Consider the following 17,504-nt stretch of genomic DNA (forward strand, 5'->3'; position numbering starts at 1 on the left):
GAGGACCTACTGGTAGTTAATGGCTACTGGAGAAGGGGAGTAATTTTTCTCCAGAAGTGTATTTATGGGTAAGTTGTTTGTGATCCAGTAAGCAATCCCATACCTATGCTCATAAAAGCTAATCAAACTGTTAAACTCAGTCAATCATTAAAAAAAGAAAAGAAACAGAAAGCAGGAGGGGTTGTTAGAAAGAAGGGTTCCAGAGAGGAGGATAAGACAGGGGGCCGGAGATATGTGATTCTGATCAAATTATATTACATACATGCATGCAAACACACACAAAAATGTCAATAAATATATTAACAATTTAAAAAAATGCTTCCCCACTGAGGAAATGGAGAAAATTCTATGTAAACACAGCTGTTCCTTGGTATCCATAAATTCTACATCTCTGAGAGTACCCAGATATAAAATCTGAGGATGTAGTAGTCTCTTTCATGACGTGGCACACTGTGGTGTTTGAGCCCATGTGTCCAGGCTCCCACATATCTTCCATCACCTCAGGATGACTTATGGTACATTGAAGTATACTGGAGAGACTTGTCAACTAGCTGCTACTCTGTCCTGCTGAGGGATAATGGCAAGAAAAAGTGTACATGGTCAGCACAGATCTTCCCTAGTTATTTCAATCCATGGAGGGCCACATCTGCAGGTACAGAACCCATACATGTGGAGGGCCAATTGCAAGGTTCTCACCTCACTGTTAGCATTCTAAAGTAATATAAATTACGAAGTCCCTAGGATTGAAGTCTTCTCTCCTACCAGGTCAGGTGGTAGTAGGGTAGCATACCCTCACGATCTTGGCTAACAAGAGTACTGCCAGTGACCCACACTAGCAATCATTCTCCCTATCTACATACACTCAAGTACTGGATTCCATCAGAGTGGAGTCTCTTCTGCCAGGTACAACTGGAAGTGAGGCAAGTGATGCAGGCCTATAACTAAGCAGGGTGGAGTTTCCCGCTCATTTCTGGAGCTGATTAGATGGGTGAGAACTGCCAGGATACAACCAAGCACTTCTATGTTTAAACAAGATCCCTTGAGAGGCTCCAAATTTGGTGAGCGGGCTCACTGATGTTTGTACACACTTTTTAAAGTTCTGTCCTCGATGCTCAGGACAAGCAGTGGCAAGATTTTACTCTCCTTTAAGTCTTAGGCCTTCTCCCTGCCCGTTCAATGCCCCTCACCCAGATGGGCCATGTGCTTGCATAGTATCGGCATGTTTCTCTGCCTACTGTGTCTTTATAGTTGTTTTGGTAAGAATTTAACACTCATTAAAAGAAGGGAAACATTTCCTTCTAACAAATTACAAATTGTTTCAAATAAACTATCACTGAAAAAAAAATGAACCAGCAATTATGTTCAATCCTGTCTAACAAGAAACCATTATTATTATTATTATTATTATTATTATTTTCTGGAGCCTAACTGCTAAAGAATTATCACTTTTCTTTGTGTTGTTGTTGTTTTTTTCTGTATAGGGTTTCTCTGTGTAACTTGGCTGTCCGGGTACTCCATTTGTAGATTAGGCTGGCCTTGAGCTACCTGAGATGATCCTGCCTCTGCCTCTCAAGTGCTGGGATTAAAGGTGTGCACCACCATTGCCTGGCAAGAATTACCTTTCATAAGAAAACCACTAGAAAGCCAAAACTGGAACACCTCTCCACGTTACCATGCCTACTGGGAACTTTTAGAAGTAAAAGTCGATGCTAAGATTGGATACGGAATGAAGCATCCAGTTTTCTCTTCAAAAATAGTACAATGTGTGCATTTTGTATATGTGTAATTGCTATTCAAAGTAGCAACATGCCTGCTTCCTACAAAAGAAATAATTATCCACAGAGCCAATTAACTAAACGGGGAGACCTGGATCCTCTCTACTCTATCACCTGCACCATCTACTATGAGGTCAGACTGCCTGAGTATGACAGTTTTAGAGCCTCTAAATTAAAACAAAACATTGTAATTAAGAGTTAAATTACTTGCTGTGGCCTTAAACAAACAGGTGTAGTTTTTAACCTGTGAAATTGGTAGTCTTGTGGTCAGCAAAGCAGAGAGCTTGCTGAGGAAAAGAATTGGAGCAATACTGAGCCACAGGGCACAGCCAATCAGGACAAAGCAGGTCCTGCCATGTGGGCACCAAGTGCCCTCCTTCATCTTGGATATTAGTTTTTGAAACAGAATTTCATATAGCCTGGGATGGCTTTGAATGTATTATGTACCCAAGAGCCTTGAACTCCTGATCCTCCTGCCTCTATCCTAAGTGAGGATTATAGGCATGAACCACAGAACCCAGCTCTTCTCTTTTAATTATAAGAACAGTGGAGGCCTGTTATGTTTTAAATAGCAAAGGAAGAGAACAAAGTCAAAACGTTCTGCAAATTCTTACCAGAGGCTTGACAAAAGCTAAACCCTGAAGGTGCTGCTGTAGAGGTAGTGGCCGAGGTCCCACCAAACACAGAGCTTCCCTGCCCAAAGCCAGGGCTCTGACCAAAAGCAGGAGGGTTGTTTTGGCCAAACAGCGTCCCTCCTGTATTGGTAGAAGCCTGTCCAAATGAGAAGGAACCGGGACTGCTGGTACTCGAGGTGGCTCCAAAGACATTTGCACTGGTGGATGCAGGGGTAGAGGAGACAGACTGGCCGAAAGCAGGCACGGAACTGAACCCAGGCTGGCTGAAGGAGAAGCCACTGGCAGGGCTGCTTGTTGCTTGCCCAAAGGCTGGGGACTGCCCAAATGCTGTCTGCCCGAACACTCCAGGAGCTGAAGCACCAAATGCAGGGCTGCCAAATCCTGAACTGCTGGCCTGTGGTGTGGCAGCGGCTGTGCTGGTTATGCTGGCTGCCACTTGCCCAAACACAGGGGTGGCAGAGGGCGCAGTGGCTGTGTTACTGGAGAGCTGGCTGAACGCTGAGCTAGAACTGGCAGCAGGTGGCTGTGTAAAGACTGAGGAACCAGAAGTGGCAGTCCCAAATACAGCTGTCTCTGTGGCAGAAGTTGGGGTACTGCTGGAGACAGTGGAGGTGGTAGGGGTACCCGATGCTTCAGTAGCTGCCGAGCCTGCTCCTGGGAGAACAGCTGCTGCCACAGCAGCCTGTCCAGGCCCTGCAAAGGTGGACGCAGGAGAGACTGCCTCTATCTTGTTGTCAGGGGCCCCTAGGGCTACTGGCGTGGACTCTGTAGATGCCACAAAGCTGGCAGAAGATGCTGGTCTGCTGGGGCTGCTGTCTGTGGTCTGCACAAGAACAGGTTCTTTTTTGACAGGGTCAGAAGTTTGCAGAGATGCCTGCGGAGGCTGGGTTGACTGTGGCTGTACTGGAAGGGAGGGTGTTGTTGCTGAAACTTCACTGCTGTCTGACTTGTCAGGAACAGCTGGCGGTGTGGCTTCCTCTGTACTCTTACCAGAGGACACGGGCAGGGAAGAAGCTGATGGTGAACTCAGGAGGCCACCAAATGACAAAGTAGGGAAAGATGCTGGAAGGGAAGGGGCAACTGAGGTCGATGTTGGGGTAGCTGATGGTGCTGTACTACTACTAGTCTGCTGATTTCCAAATGAGAAACTAGCTTTGCTACTAGCCAAAGAAGCCCCACCAAAACTGATGAGCCCAGAAGGTCCAGCACTGGTAAGGGGCACACTGCCAAAGACAGTTGCTGAGGAACTGCTAGTGCTCACATTCAGAGCTGAGGCTGGTGCTGCTGGGGCAGGGCTCACAGAGGAGGTCACAGCCGGCTCCACTGGCTTCCCTAACACTGAAGTGTTAGGAAAGCTAACCCCTGAGGGCTTGGCTGGCTGGGCTCCAGCTAGGTTTGTGGAGGAGGCCTTACTAACTGGCTTAGTAGAATCCTCAGCTTGGCCAACACGCAGGCCCGAGAAGCTCCCCAGCGTCTCTCCAGCTAGAGAGCTTGGGAACAGAAGCTCTCCTAACTTGGATGGTGGAGTTTCCGATTTGCTAGAAGCAGAGGACACAGTCGTTTCAGGAGGAGCTGCAGGTTTGCTGCTGGATGGAGCAGAGTCTTCCAGAGAGGCAGCTGTTACAGAAGTGCTGGGTGCCGATGTTGCTCCTGTGGCAGGGGAGTTCCCAGGAATGGCCTCAGAGAAAGGTTTGCCTCCCCCGCCAAATGAGAATGCCTCAAGCTGGGTTGACTCTTTAGTAGGGGGTCCTGCCCCTAGCAAGAAAAAGAAACCAGGAAAAGAGTTGGATTTAGCAAAATAGAATTCATCACATTTGTACTGATTGCCCTTCTCAGGCAATCTTTCTCTTCAGTCAGGGAAGAGCCATATGGTTCTAATGGCAGAGTTCTTGCGAAAGGGCGCGATGACCGCTTGCCCTGTACAGGAACATTAGCACACCCAGAGTCAGCTCTCAAGTGGGAAGGAATGAAAATTCTGTTTATGATCACCACATCACAACAAACATGTGACATCTAGGAGACATGAAATGAACACATTGTCCCCAAAGAGACTGCTCTCAACACAGTGCCCTTGGGTAATGGCTTCCCTCCTACTCTTGATATCAGCTAATGTATGGGTAATCCTCATAGCCCAATTGGACCCAGACTGAAAGCTCTTCACCGTTTAAGGTCAGAGTGTCAACCCAGATGATAATTCTTACTGTGATTAATCTGTTTAGCAGGGTCCTGCTGAATGGCATTATATTATTAGTGGTGTTGCTTATGGCTTGTGGGTTGGTACCCATTACTGTACTGATCAGAGTTGATGTAGGGTTACTACTGCATCTCATCCTGACTTTATTTCCTTAAGACTTGCTTCTCAAAGTAACGGTGACACCATGTCTCATAATACAATTTTGAAAAAAGATTTGTTACATACACTAGAAAAGATTTGTTGATTGAAAAACTAAAGATGACTGATGTCTTATTTATCATATGTATAGCCCAAAAATACACTCAAGAAGAGCAGACAGACAACAAAGCACGGAAAAGCCACGGGAGAGACCCGTGAGCCTTGGACAGGCAGGATCTTGTCTATGCCTGGCAGGTGTTCCAGAGCTGCACTCCGTCTTCCAGGCCCCTTTCTACTTTTATTTAGAGGAAGTCCAGTGCTAAGTTGCCCAGGCTGGCCTGGACCAACTCTTTAGCCTAGACAGGCTTTAAATTTGAAAGCTTCCTCTCTCAGCTTCTATGTTGCCGAGATTCTAAGCCTGAGTCAGCAGACCCAGCAAAGGTGACAGAAGACATGAGGCTACCTGAGAACTTGCTAAAGACAAAACTCTGCAAAGGAAATGCAACAGAACTGCAATGGCTGCTATGGAGTAATTCAAACTCCATCATACAGTTTATATCTCAAAATTTCCTAATTAAAAACATATCACAGTAAAGGCTTCCTTTGAATAAAATAAAAATAGATTTTATTACTTAGAGAGCTTGGAGGAGCGTGACAAAGCTGTTGTCTTTTGGATGGGTCTGGGTTCCTAGCACAGGTATGTGTACCAGTGTTGAGGACCAGGTTTGATCATTTACTTCCATGGTACTATGCCCACCTCTTGTTGGGACCAAGTTTGTGTGTTAAACAGATCTCTTTCACAAGTTCTTTTAAAAAAATTATTGCATTAAAATATTTTATTTGTGTTGTCTGCATGTTACAGACAATGTGCAGGCAGAGGATGACTTTCAGGGGTCAGTTCTCTCCTTCTACCATGTGGGCCCCAGGAATGACACTGAGATGCTTGGCCTCATCCAGGTGCTGAGCCTTTACAGCAGCCCCACATCAAGCTCTGCTACTGCCCTGCTGCTATGAACTCAAGCCAGGGTGTCCTGGGTGCTGGAAGGTGCCCCACCACCAAGCCACTCTCAGCCCTCCAAAATGTCTGTGATGTACATCATCACTACCACCCTGACTGTACCAACTGAAGGAGAGCCACAAGTTACAACGGAAGCACACATTCATGTACAGCACTTCTCCTATGAGGGGAACACAAGAGAACACTATGCAACACAGGGAATGTACCTGGTGTGGCAGTGAAACTAGAAGATGGGGTTGGTGTGATTGTCCCAAAAGTAAAGGTCCTGAGGAGTGGAAAAAGAAGTTAAAATGGAGCAAACTTAACACAGCATCAGCTTTTAAATATTCATCCTTATAATTCATTCATACAATACACCCTTGAAGAATTTACAACTAGAGATCAGTACTTGGGAGGCAGAGGCAGGTGGATTTCTGAGTTTGAGGCCAGCCTGGTCTACAGAGTGAGTTCCAGGACAGCCAGGGCTACACAGAGAAACCCTGTCTCGGTAAACCAAAAAATAAAAGAAAAAAGAAAACACCTGGTGTGCTACACCCAATGACCTACAGAAGGGAACAAACTTTCTCTGCCAGAGGAAAAGAGGCTTAGGCTTAAAAACAGTAGATACGATAACCCTGAACCATAAAGCAGAAGCAGTTAAAACACTGTTTGCGGATGGACTGGGACAGCTGTGAGAGCTCAGGACTTTCATGGATCTGGCTGATAGTGACTTAGCACTGACCCTGGGGAGGCGAATGAGAAAGGCTTGTTGAGCTGTCCCGCAGCAGATGGAGTCGAGGTCACAGCGGACTCTGTCTTGGCTGTCCCTGGACCTGAAATGGACAAAATAAGGACATTCCAAAAGTCAGCTAGGAGTGCTGTTCTGTAATTCCCTACGGCTCAGACTGTGTGCTGTTGCCCAGAGCCCCAGCCCCAGTTTTTGGGACCTCCAGTGTATCTTGTGACAAGCCTTAAGCCGAGGGAAGCTGGTGTGTCACCTCCTTGCGCTCAAGGTCTCTTAGTCTTGCTCTTTGGTTCTGTTAAGGCATGGCACACTCTCCTTTCCAGAAAAGTCAGCAAAACCATCTCCGTGCAGCCTAACCCCAGAGCTGAGCATACCAATCAATCCTCTACATCGACTGACTGGCAGATGCTTTCCATAAACTCAGGGACAGAATCCCAAGATAAGCAAGCTGATACAGTGAGCATTTCTAAGCAGTGGCCTCAGAGTTATCTATACATTTCTGCCTTTTCCATAGGTTTTACTTTCTTTTTTTTGAAATTCAGAAAATGTTTTTTTCTTTCTCTCTCTTTTTTCTTTCTTTCCTTCCTTCCTAACCTACAGAGGTAACGGACACTTGCTACACATGATCACTCAGACACTACTCGGACACTGACTATCGACCCCATGTTAGTTAAGCTTCACTCCTTACTGAAATGCAGTGTGGGTTGTAGAAAGATGTTCAGTGCAGGTTTGTCCATAACTAACATATAAGAAGCTCTCAACTGTCAGGAGAGTGCTGCTCAGACGCAATCCCAGGCAGCCATTACATAAACGAGTAAGGTGATCTGCCAGGAAGAGGAATAGATGTTCAAGTGTGATGGGGCTGGAAGGGTGGGGAAGCAGTTTCCAGCACACAGTAAATGCCTGGTGGTGTTTCATACAATGCAGTGGGCAGGGGAGACAGATGGCCCAGCAGGGAAAGGCACCTGCTGTCAGGACTGAGAGCCGGAGCTGGATTCCAGGGCCCCGTCTGGTGAAATGACAGGAGGCGACTTGTGCAGGATGCCCCTCCTGTGGATGTCAGGTGACTTCCTGACAGGAGCACAGTGGTATGCACAACCCTCCTACTACATACTGTAACAATTCTAACGAGCAGCAAACAAAAGACCTCACGATATCTGTCTGTCTGTCTATCTATCAAATTCTTGTTTGTTTGTTTGTTTTTTCAAGACAGGGTTTCTTTGTGTAGCCCTGGCTGTCTTGGGACTCACTCTAAACCGGGCTGACTTCAGACTCACAGAAAGCTCCTGCCCTCTGCTTCTGGAGTGCTACGATCATACCATTCTTTTTTTTTTTTTTTTTTTTTTTTAAAGATTTATTTATTTATTATATGTAAGTACACTGTAGCTGTCTTCAGACACTCCAGAAGAGGGCGCCAGATCTCGGTACAGATGGTTGTGAGCCACCATGTGGTTGCTGGGATTTGAACTCTGGACCTTTGGAAGAGCAGTCGGGTGCTCTTACCCACTGAGCCATCTCACCAGCCCTGATCATACCATTCTTAAGGGCACCTTTACAACTGATTCCCAGGGCAGCTCTCACTTTTTACATGTTATACTTTTACACTGACATTTTTGCATATAACCATTTCATAATCAGTAAAACAAGATTTATTTTCCCCCCAGACAGGGGTTTGTGTTACTGTGGCTGACCTGGAACTCACTATGTAGTCTAGGCTGGACTTGAACTCACTATGCAGAACAGGCCAGATTTGAACTCACAGAGACCTGCCTGCCTTGCTGGGAATAAAGGTGTATGCTGCCACCACCCAGCTACAATTACGTATTCCTGTAACTAATGAGTAAGAGAGTTATTCTACAGGTTCCAGAAATACACATACAATGAGAGAGGAAAGGAGGGAGGGTGAGGGAGTGAGGGAGAGAGAGAGAGAGAGAGAGAGAGAGAGAGAGAAGGGAAAGGGAGGAGGAGGGGGACAGAGAGAGCGCTCATGAGAGAAATATAGGTACGGTGACTCATGCCTTTAACCCTTCACTTGGGAAGTTGAAGCAGGAGGATTGCTGTAAGCTCAAAGGCAAGGCTAGCCTGAGTTATAGTGAGCTAGATATAGTGAGTTACAGGTTAGCCTGAGCTACCATGTGGGACTTTATCTGAAATGAAAAGAAAAGGTTTCAGCAATGAACGGTTTTCAGGGATGTTTCCAGCCTCAAAGAGAAAAGCTCTCTTAAGCCTTGGTCACCTGCAAGGGAAGGCAGCAGTGAACAGTGAGGGGTGAGACAGGCCTGCTGCAAAGGCCTTCAGAGAAGTAAGATTGTGCCTTTTGAAACTTTTTAAAAAACATTAACTTAAATGACTCAAGTCTTTGCCTATAGTGGTGAGTGTGGGGTGCACATAAGGAACATTTAGAGTTTCAATTAGGTTCTGCATGACATAGAAAGGAGGTGCCTGCCTGCCTGCCTGCCTGACTGGTGGTCATTATGTGAAGTGGGCAGCTGCTGCGTGCCGCTCAGCCTCTGAATCTGCTGTCAGATGGAAATGAAAATAAAAGGTAGACACAGAGTTGTGGTGTGCAGAACTAAGTGAGCGCAGGCTGTTCAGTGGAAGCCGTGGGTGCCCCCTCCCCCCCAGTGGCTACGGGAGATCCCCGGCAGACACTGAGAGAGATGCTCATGGCTTCCAGAGGCTAGGTACAGGGAAGCAACAGAGTCCTCAGCGAGCATGGAATGCTTGACAGATCCTGGCCATGTCAACGGGAAGGTCTAAGTTTGAACGCTGATAGTTTGTGCAGAAGACCCCCACTATCGCTTTCACCACACCCCTACTCACAGCCTGGAGATTGCTCTCTACAGAGACTGCTCCCACCAGGCTTAGCAAGCCTGCCTCTCCCTCTCCGTTCCTGCAAGTGTATATAATAAACACGCTGAGCTCCCAGGATGCTGTGGCTGACCCACCTGACCCCAGTTTTTCTCATTTCCTCGCCAGTCCTGTCAAGTCATTCCCTGGAGCAGCACAACCTTAGTAATTTATCCTATGGTCAAAACACTTCCAGCTACTGTAAAAACTAACTTAATTAAAAATATTTATGCTTCAGTTTGCTGGCAAGTCTGTGAAGCTATAAAACCTTGTATTATTAGCTTACCTAATAGGATCTTACCCTGTAGCAAGTATGTTGTACTTTATCTATTTACTGATTTTGAATAGTTATTATGAAGGGGCTGGGAATGTAGCTCACCTGAAGGAGTATTCTCCCAGCACACAGAAAGTCCTGCACTGCATAAAATCAGGCATGCAGTACCATGCACAGAATCCTCACACTAGGAAAGCAGAGGTTAGATTATCATCTATAGCTACATATCAAATTTGATATGTCATGACTGAGCTATACAGATAAGCCCCTCAGGGTCTCATATAGAAAGGAAGAGAGAGGGGGGAGGAAAGGGAAGAAGAGAGGAAAAGAGAAGGGAAATGAAGGGAGAGAAAAGGAAAGAAAGTAATTTACCTGCAAGGGCGTCAAGAGGTATGAGAGTTCTTTCCCTTTGAGATGAAGGAACAGTGCTCAACTGTCTGTCTAACTTCTCTTCCCCATCATGCAGCGATGCACAAAGACATTGCTATAAAAGACCATCAAACGTTTTCTCATGCTGACTCTAAAGTCTAAACTCCAAGTTTAGCAAGTGTTAAAGGACTTATTGATGTCCTTACAATTCCTCAAAACTGGAGGCCTTTGGAATTCGGCATCTGCCTATTGGCTTCAGGATCTACAGAAGGAACTCTCAGTAGCACTTTTCGTCTTCATTCTCATGACAGAGACATGCAGACTCACCTACAGCTTTATCCCCAGAGGACAGCTGACAGGATGCTGCTGTGGGTCCTGATGGCTTGAAAGAATTTATCAGAGACCCCTGTACAGAACACAAGAAAAACATTTATGGTAAACTGCTAACTATCCTTGGGATAAGTGAACATGTGAAACTGAAATGTAAAAACATAAACTAAGCAAACACGAATACTTGAATTCAGTTTAATTACCCACGAAAAGGAGGAATAGAAAAATAACAAAATATAGCACCACACTGGAGGCTTCTGCGTGACTCATGGCTGACTTCTCGGTACCTAGTACAGTGTCTGCCACATAAATGGCACTTGAGTACTTGTTAGAGGACGGGATGGGTGGATGAAGAACACAGTCCCAGCAATTAGTGAGCAGGAGAAGCAACGGGGCTTTCCACCTGCAGCCAGCACCTCTGCCGCTATATGACCTACTACCGACCTCCATGGAGAACAGAGGCACAGGATGGTGGTGGGAAACCACAGCCGGCAGCTAATAGTGCAGTCTCAAACTCTGGATTCAAGTGCAATCTGAGGCTGCTCATCTCCAAGACAGAGCTAAGAGAAACAGGACTGCTGGGAGAGCTCCAGAGATAGCTTGGGTTCCCTTCTAGCCTCTCCTAATTCACACACACCCCACTGCTTTCTTAATTATTTTCTTTTGCACTGTTTAACTGCAAAATCGGTCAAAAGTCAGAGCTAGACCCATCACCGAAAGCATGCAACCTCTGAAAGGCAGAGCTGCAGCAGTAAGACAATCCATACCCGACACCCATTTCCAACAGTGTGGTGGGAGAAGCAAAGGGCAGATCGTTCAGCCTTGGCTCCCAGCTGCTTCTATCAATAACTGACTGAATGAGCCCATGTGACTCACCTGACCTCGGCTGCCTCAAAAGAGACATATCTAAATACCTACTGCACAAGTCAGTTGCATGGACTGAGATAATGTTAAGAAAAACAAAACAAAAGCTGGGCGGTGGTGGCGCACGCCTTTAATCCTAGCACTCGGGAGGCAGAGGAAGGCAGATTTCTGAGTTCGAGGCCAGCCTGGTCTACAGAGTGAGTTCCAGACAGCCAGGGCTATACAGAGAAACCCTGTGTCAGAAAAAATAAAAAAATAAAAAAAATAAAAAAATAAAAATAAAAAAAAATAAAAAAAAAAGAAAAACAAAACAAATGGCAAACTAAACATCTCATCCAAAAGCATTCTGTTAGCACGTGGCCTAAGATGACTAGTCTAGAAAGTCAATGGCCTCAACTGCTTAACCATGTCAAGACTGGCATGAGTTATGGAAAAGAAGTGACAGCCCTTTCTAAGAATCAATTCATTTAAATGAAGGTAAATCATAAAATGATCTTCAGTTAGAGACATACTGCTAAAGAACACATCAGCAAGTTACCTGCTTGGCTTGGCTGTTAGCCACTGGGGTTAACACAGCATGGGGGGTTTTGGCTGCTGAGTGCTGCACCGAAGAACTGAAAGAGAGAGTGTGTTTGCTTAGACATTACTGAGGGCAAACATGTTCAACCTCAAGCTAGTTCCCTGCTCAATACACAAATAAAAAGACTTTGGGGCAGCATACAGATGTCTTGGACCCCAAACTCACCAAACATTTTGCTGAAGAATTAGTTTTAAATGAAATCTTGGTTTTCAATTATATAAAATGCAAGCCAATAACTTTGCTAACTTTCTTCTACCTACCTATAATTCACCGAGACAATTTATAACCATTTCCAAATAGAAGCTGTTCTTACTGGGACAACTGGCATTCCCCCTTCCCTTCTCCCTGGTTTTAGATGGGGAAGTTCCTATTCTTTTTCAAACCTGAAAAAAGGATGTTCAACAGGAACTGTGAGGCGTAAATGATGAACTGCACATACAGCAAAGGCGCTGCCCCTGCCCCAGACTGGCACAGCTGTGGGTGGATCCCACAACACACCTGCTGTTTCCAGCCTGCATCTTGGCTACTCTGTGAACGAAGGTACACCCCAATTTCCAAGGAAGCTCTCACTAAACCTGACTGCTGTACTTAGGGAACCGCTGTTTCACTACCTACCTTGTGGTAGCATATGAAGAACCCACCTGTCAGTTCTATCACAGACACAAGCTCTTATCATTTAGGAAAAGCTGTTCAATTTCTCTGTCCCCAGTGCAGTTACTTTAACTGAAATGAATAGTGGCAGCTGAAGTTGTGGGATGTAGGAGTTTAGAACTCTTTTCAGATTTGAGGGAAGATTATTAATAACTTTCCATCAAAAATTAATTTGATGCCAGGCAGTGGTGGTGCATGCCTTTAATCCTGGTACTCCGGAGGCAGAGTCAGGCAGATCTCTGAGTTCATGGACAGCCTGTTCTGAGTTCCAAGACAGCCAGGGCTATACAGAAACCTGATCTCAAAAAAAAAAAAAAAATTCTTTTTTTCTTTTGAAAGACGAAATCAGCAAATGGTTTAGTCCTCAATGGTCTGTCTAAATTCTGTCTGAATTCTGTCATATAATCTTCCTAGCCTTGATTAGGCTGAAGAAGAAAAAGAGACTCATTCTCAATGAAACAAACCCCCACGATGATTGTGCCAAAGCAAACGAAGATGCAGGAGTGCCCTAGATGAAGATACAGAAATGCCCTGAGACACTCCACAGTTCTGGGTCTCAGTCTGTGCCTGCCCTCCTCCACCAGAGACCCAGAATATGTTGGCAAGACTGCTGGGTCCCAAGATTCCGGAGTGGATTTAGCCAACTTGCTGACAGAACAGTCTGAGCTCAGGGAACCACAAGGGAAATGAATCTCTTGTACAAAAACTAGAAATGAACATTAAAAAACAGTATTTTATCCAAATCTTGGAAAATATTTATAGCTAAACCTTAGTGACATGATGGTAATCAAATCACAAAGGCAAAGTTGTGTACAGTCACTGTTCTATTTACTTGTGAGAATGCCACATGTCTCCTGGGCATCCTGAATCCCCAAACACAAAACCAGGAGGCCCCAAACCAGCACACTATACCATGTGACCTCTCTGTAGAGAAATGCTGTTTGGTACAAGCACCCAATGAACCTACCAATAAACCAGCTACAAGAAATCTCTACCTCGACTAAAGGGGCCAAACAGCAAACAGTCCACGCATGAGAAAGTATGCAAAGGACTGCGCAGGAACACAGGCAAATGAAGGAGGCCAACACACAAATGCTCATGAGAATATTGGGGAAAGCCAGGGTCAGCTCTGCTATATTTTGAGTATCAAGAGGACTGTGAAATGGGTGTGACACTGCTTGTACACTCTGTTATCAAAAACAAACAAACAAAACCACTAAACGACCGGGCTGGAGAGCGGCTCAGTGGCAAGAGTGTTTGCAAAGGAGCCACATCCAAATCCCAGCTTATCATGTCAGCTCACCATCACCTCTAACTCTAACCCTAAGGAATTCATGCCCTCTTATAGCCTATACTGGCATCAGGCATGCAATACACACATACACAGGTATGCAACACACACACACCTCTCTAAGAAAGGAAGCAACAATCAGGACCACAGCAGACACAATCAGACTGCACAATGGAAAGCAGAGCTGCTGTGAGGCGTTCCAGCGTTTCTTAGGCCATCAATGGTAAGTATCCCACCTGCTGCTGCTTAAGAAAAGGGACTCATTCCTTCACTTAGTCCAAAAGCTTGCTTCCGTGGCCTAAATCAAGAGACACAGTTAGGTCTTCTTTTGGACAATCTTAATTATTAGCAAATATCTTTTAATAAATATGCATATATGACAAGGCAGAACCAATGAATTTGGTTGCCTGGTGGCCTCCTGGCTGAGGTCCCTGTGGCGACAACAGGGATGAAGGCCTTCTTCACAACTACTTCTCCTTTACCCCAGGGAAGCAGCACACTCACCGCAGATGCTCTGCAGGGAGCAATACAGTAGTATGAACAGCTAGGGATCTGTTCCAGTTAAAGAGAAAAGCCAGTCTCACAACCACAACACACAGGGAGCAGAATGAATGTGTGTGGTGTCACACGCAATAGTTAAGTGCAAAATTAATAGACTTCAGAGATAGCTACTTACAAGGCCCTGAAGGTCAGTCATTTGACAATGAACTCACCCATGGGGAAGTTGGTGAAATGTATCAATTTTCACTTATGAACTGTTTTCAAGATTATCAGCTATATAAATGTCTACTTAAAAGAAAGGGCTAGTGGGGTGTCAAGCCACCCTGATTGCTGGGACCCACAGGCTGGAAGGAGAACCAATGCCCTTAAGTTGTCTTCTGATCTCCATATGTACCTTGGCACATGCGTGCACATGTACATGAATAAATGTAATTAAAAACAATTTTAAGGGGCTGGAGAGATGGTTCAATGGTTAAGGGCACTGTCTGCTCTTCCAGAGGTCTTGAGTTCAATTCCCAGAAACTACATGGTGGCTCACAACCATCTGTAATGGGATCTGATGCCCTCTTCTAGTCTGCAGGTATTCATGCAGATAGAGAGCACTCATATACATAAAATAAATAAATCTTTAAAAAAGAAACAACTTTAAAGCTAGAAAATGAAAACAAAAGGAAACTGCTTCAGGTATTGGGTGCTGAAGCTCAGTAACTGTATCAGAGTCCAACTCTGTGGAGAAAGGAAGAAAACATGTTACCAGATTCTGATGGCCCAGTGTTAGGAGCTCCTGTAGGCCATCTAGGTTCAGTTGCCAGCACCCATGTAGGGCGGCTCACAAAGATAGTGCTAACTCCAGTTCCAGGGGTTCTAACACTCTCTTCTGGCCTCCACAGGCTCCTACATACACACAGTGCACATAAACTCATGCAAGCACACACATACATACAGAAGATGATAAAGAAAAGGTTTAAAAACTCTTCCTCCACCGTTGGTGGCTATTTGTGTTGTGTTGCAGAGCAAAGCTAGGGAAGCCCTGCCATCAGGGATGAGCAGAATGAGGGAGGTGAGCTGAGCAGGCAAAAATGCTTCTCTTCTGTAGTCAGTGTCTGAGAAGTACCTGCCCACACCGCACCCACAAGACTGGCCTTGCAAAATACTCTGACTTTCAGTGGCCTCCCGCCTTCTCTCCAGTGGGAATCTGCTATAGTTCCCAAACTCCAGTGCACAGTTCTCTGAAAGGTTCACAGCAACCACAAATACCAGCCTTGGTCCAAATGGCATTCCAAGGAAGGCTTCAAGTTATTACTGGACAGTAAAGAGGGTGAATTTGGTTTGACCCTGAGATAACTAGAAATGTTGACAATATGCAGTGTTGGTATATAGACTAACATACAGACAGGCAAAGTCCAACATCAGCATGGCAAGGCCACTCAAGAAAACAAGCCTTGGGTAGGTAGGTCTGCTCTGTAGTGTCACTAGAGGACAAGAATACAGTGTCTGTAGCTGCTCACCTTGCCACTGACTATCCATGGGCACCAGACATTGGGTTCCCTAAAAACTAGTCCCTGATGATCTCCCATTCAAGGCAAAGGAATGTCCCCCAACTCTTTCAGACAGCATAGGGAGGCTAGTTGTTCCACAGAATATGAGGCTTCAAACTTTGTGCACAGTGAGTAGGACATGAACAATGCTGCTAAAGGAAATGTATGAGTGTGTATGGAAAGGGAACACCACACAACACCAGCCCTGGGTGGGATAAGGGGGGCACCACACAACACCAGCCCTGGTGGAGACCAAACGCAAGTGAGCTCTGGCGAGAATCTTGCCTAAATCAGCACAGAAGAGAAGCAGAAGTTCTGCAAGTGTAGCTGCTTGCTTCTCAAATACTGTTTCTTCATGAAAAAAAGTAAAGAGTGGAAATGCTAGGAGAGAGGAAGTCAGGGAGGGCACTGTCATTCTCCATGACCCACCATCTTTACAGTGGTCAGCAGGAACTGAAGAACATTAATAAACTGGGTCTATCCAAATTCGCATCTGGCTTATAGTTTTTAGTGGGTGCCCTGGAAAGGTGAAAAGTCACCTTCCTAAAAACTTAGTAATGGCTGCCCATCCCTCCATAGTCCAGGGCTCTACAGAAGCTGTGACAGCAGTGCTCCCTTCAGACCAACTGCAGGCTGAGTACAGAGAAGAGCCGTAACATACCCCCTGGCCGCAGATGGGGGCGAGGGATTACTCCTCAGTTCCTGTACGTTCACCACCTGAGGGGCAGTCTTCAGAGTTGACTCGGTCAGAGTGCTCACGGCTATGTAAACAGGGAAGAGAGAACTACGTTAATTCCTGTAGAGGATTTAAAATCCTTTTCTATAAAGTCTACAGAAATGAATGCCCAGCACATAACCTCTGGCAGACAGCAACCTCAAATGAAGGAAATCTAGTCAGCAGTGTAGTCAATAGAACACCTGGCTGACTATTACCAGAGGCCAAGGAATGGACTTCTTGCCATCTAATAAAGCTTGCTGGCTTAGAGGGACAATTCCCTGGCCAGCTTTCTGCAGCAGAACCCAGATACCTGCCACACCGTTGGCTCATCTTGAAAGGGGAGGCAACACCCAGAGGATTAACAGCTCTCAGCTCAGGGCCGATGCCATTCTCATTCCTCCTCTCCCATGGGCTTACGATGTGCCAAGTTCTGGGTAAATGTGCAAACACAGACGAGCCTACAGTACCGCAGGCTGGACTCACATTCCAGAGATGCAGCTGACCTTGCCTCCTAGTGCTAGCACAGGTGCCCCCACACCAGCTTTGTAATCCTTTTTGTCTCACTTTTCCGTCATACTTTATCAGCTTTAATGACATTCTGTTAACAACTGGGAAGGCTGAGTAAAGCTCTCTGGTCTCCCCTGAGCAAATCCCGGGCAACCTGTGGATCTGTGGGAATGCTCACTTCCTTCTCCAGCAGAAGAGCTGGGAGAACGTGCCACAAACTGCCCACAATTCATCTGAACACGGGACAGGGTCTCCACCTTAAAACCTTGCTCCAAGAGACAGTGTGACAGTCCCAGTGTTTCATGCTGAGTACAGCATCCTAAATCCTGACAAATCTGAACTTTAAAAATAGTCGGCTGGATGAGGGACCTGATCAGTGTACTGTCAAGATCCTGTGTGTCAGAAAACAAGGAGACCATCAAATAAGTGTGTTCTGAAAGCTTAAATGTAAGTTGAGGTTTGTTATCTTGTCTTTAGTTTTTATTATGTGTTTTAGGTACCATGAGAAGGTTCTATTTAAACTTGATTTATTGCTATTTAATGGTCT

The 17,504-nt window shown here is 45.6% G+C and overlaps 1 protein-coding gene across 2 annotated transcripts in view; it reads right to left on the reverse strand.

Annotated features, from left to right (window-relative positions):
* The window catches only part of Nup214 (nucleoporin 214), an 81,382-nt gene that overhangs the window by 19,983 nt on the left and 43,895 nt on the right, over positions 1–17,504 (reverse strand). For both annotated transcript variants that reach the window (XM_021185404.3, XM_021185394.3), the window contains exons 24-29: positions 16,394–16,493; positions 11,710–11,785; positions 10,305–10,383; positions 6,482–6,572; positions 5,967–6,025; positions 2,390–4,165 (exon numbers count right to left, since the gene is read on the reverse strand). In XM_021185404.3, coding sequence (XP_021041063.1) covers positions 2,390–4,165; positions 5,967–6,025; positions 6,482–6,572; positions 10,305–10,383; positions 11,710–11,785; positions 16,394–16,493 — 2,181 coding nt within the window. The remainder of the gene's footprint in view (positions 1–2,389; positions 4,166–5,966; positions 6,026–6,481; positions 6,573–10,304; positions 10,384–11,709; positions 11,786–16,393; positions 16,494–17,504) is intronic.

Source organism: Mus caroli, unplaced genomic scaffold (assembly GCF_978045245.1).
Source record: "Mus caroli unplaced genomic scaffold, Mus_caroli_1 scaffold_2, whole genome shotgun sequence".
Classification (NCBI taxonomy): domain Eukaryota; kingdom Metazoa; phylum Chordata; class Mammalia; order Rodentia; family Muridae; genus Mus; species Mus caroli.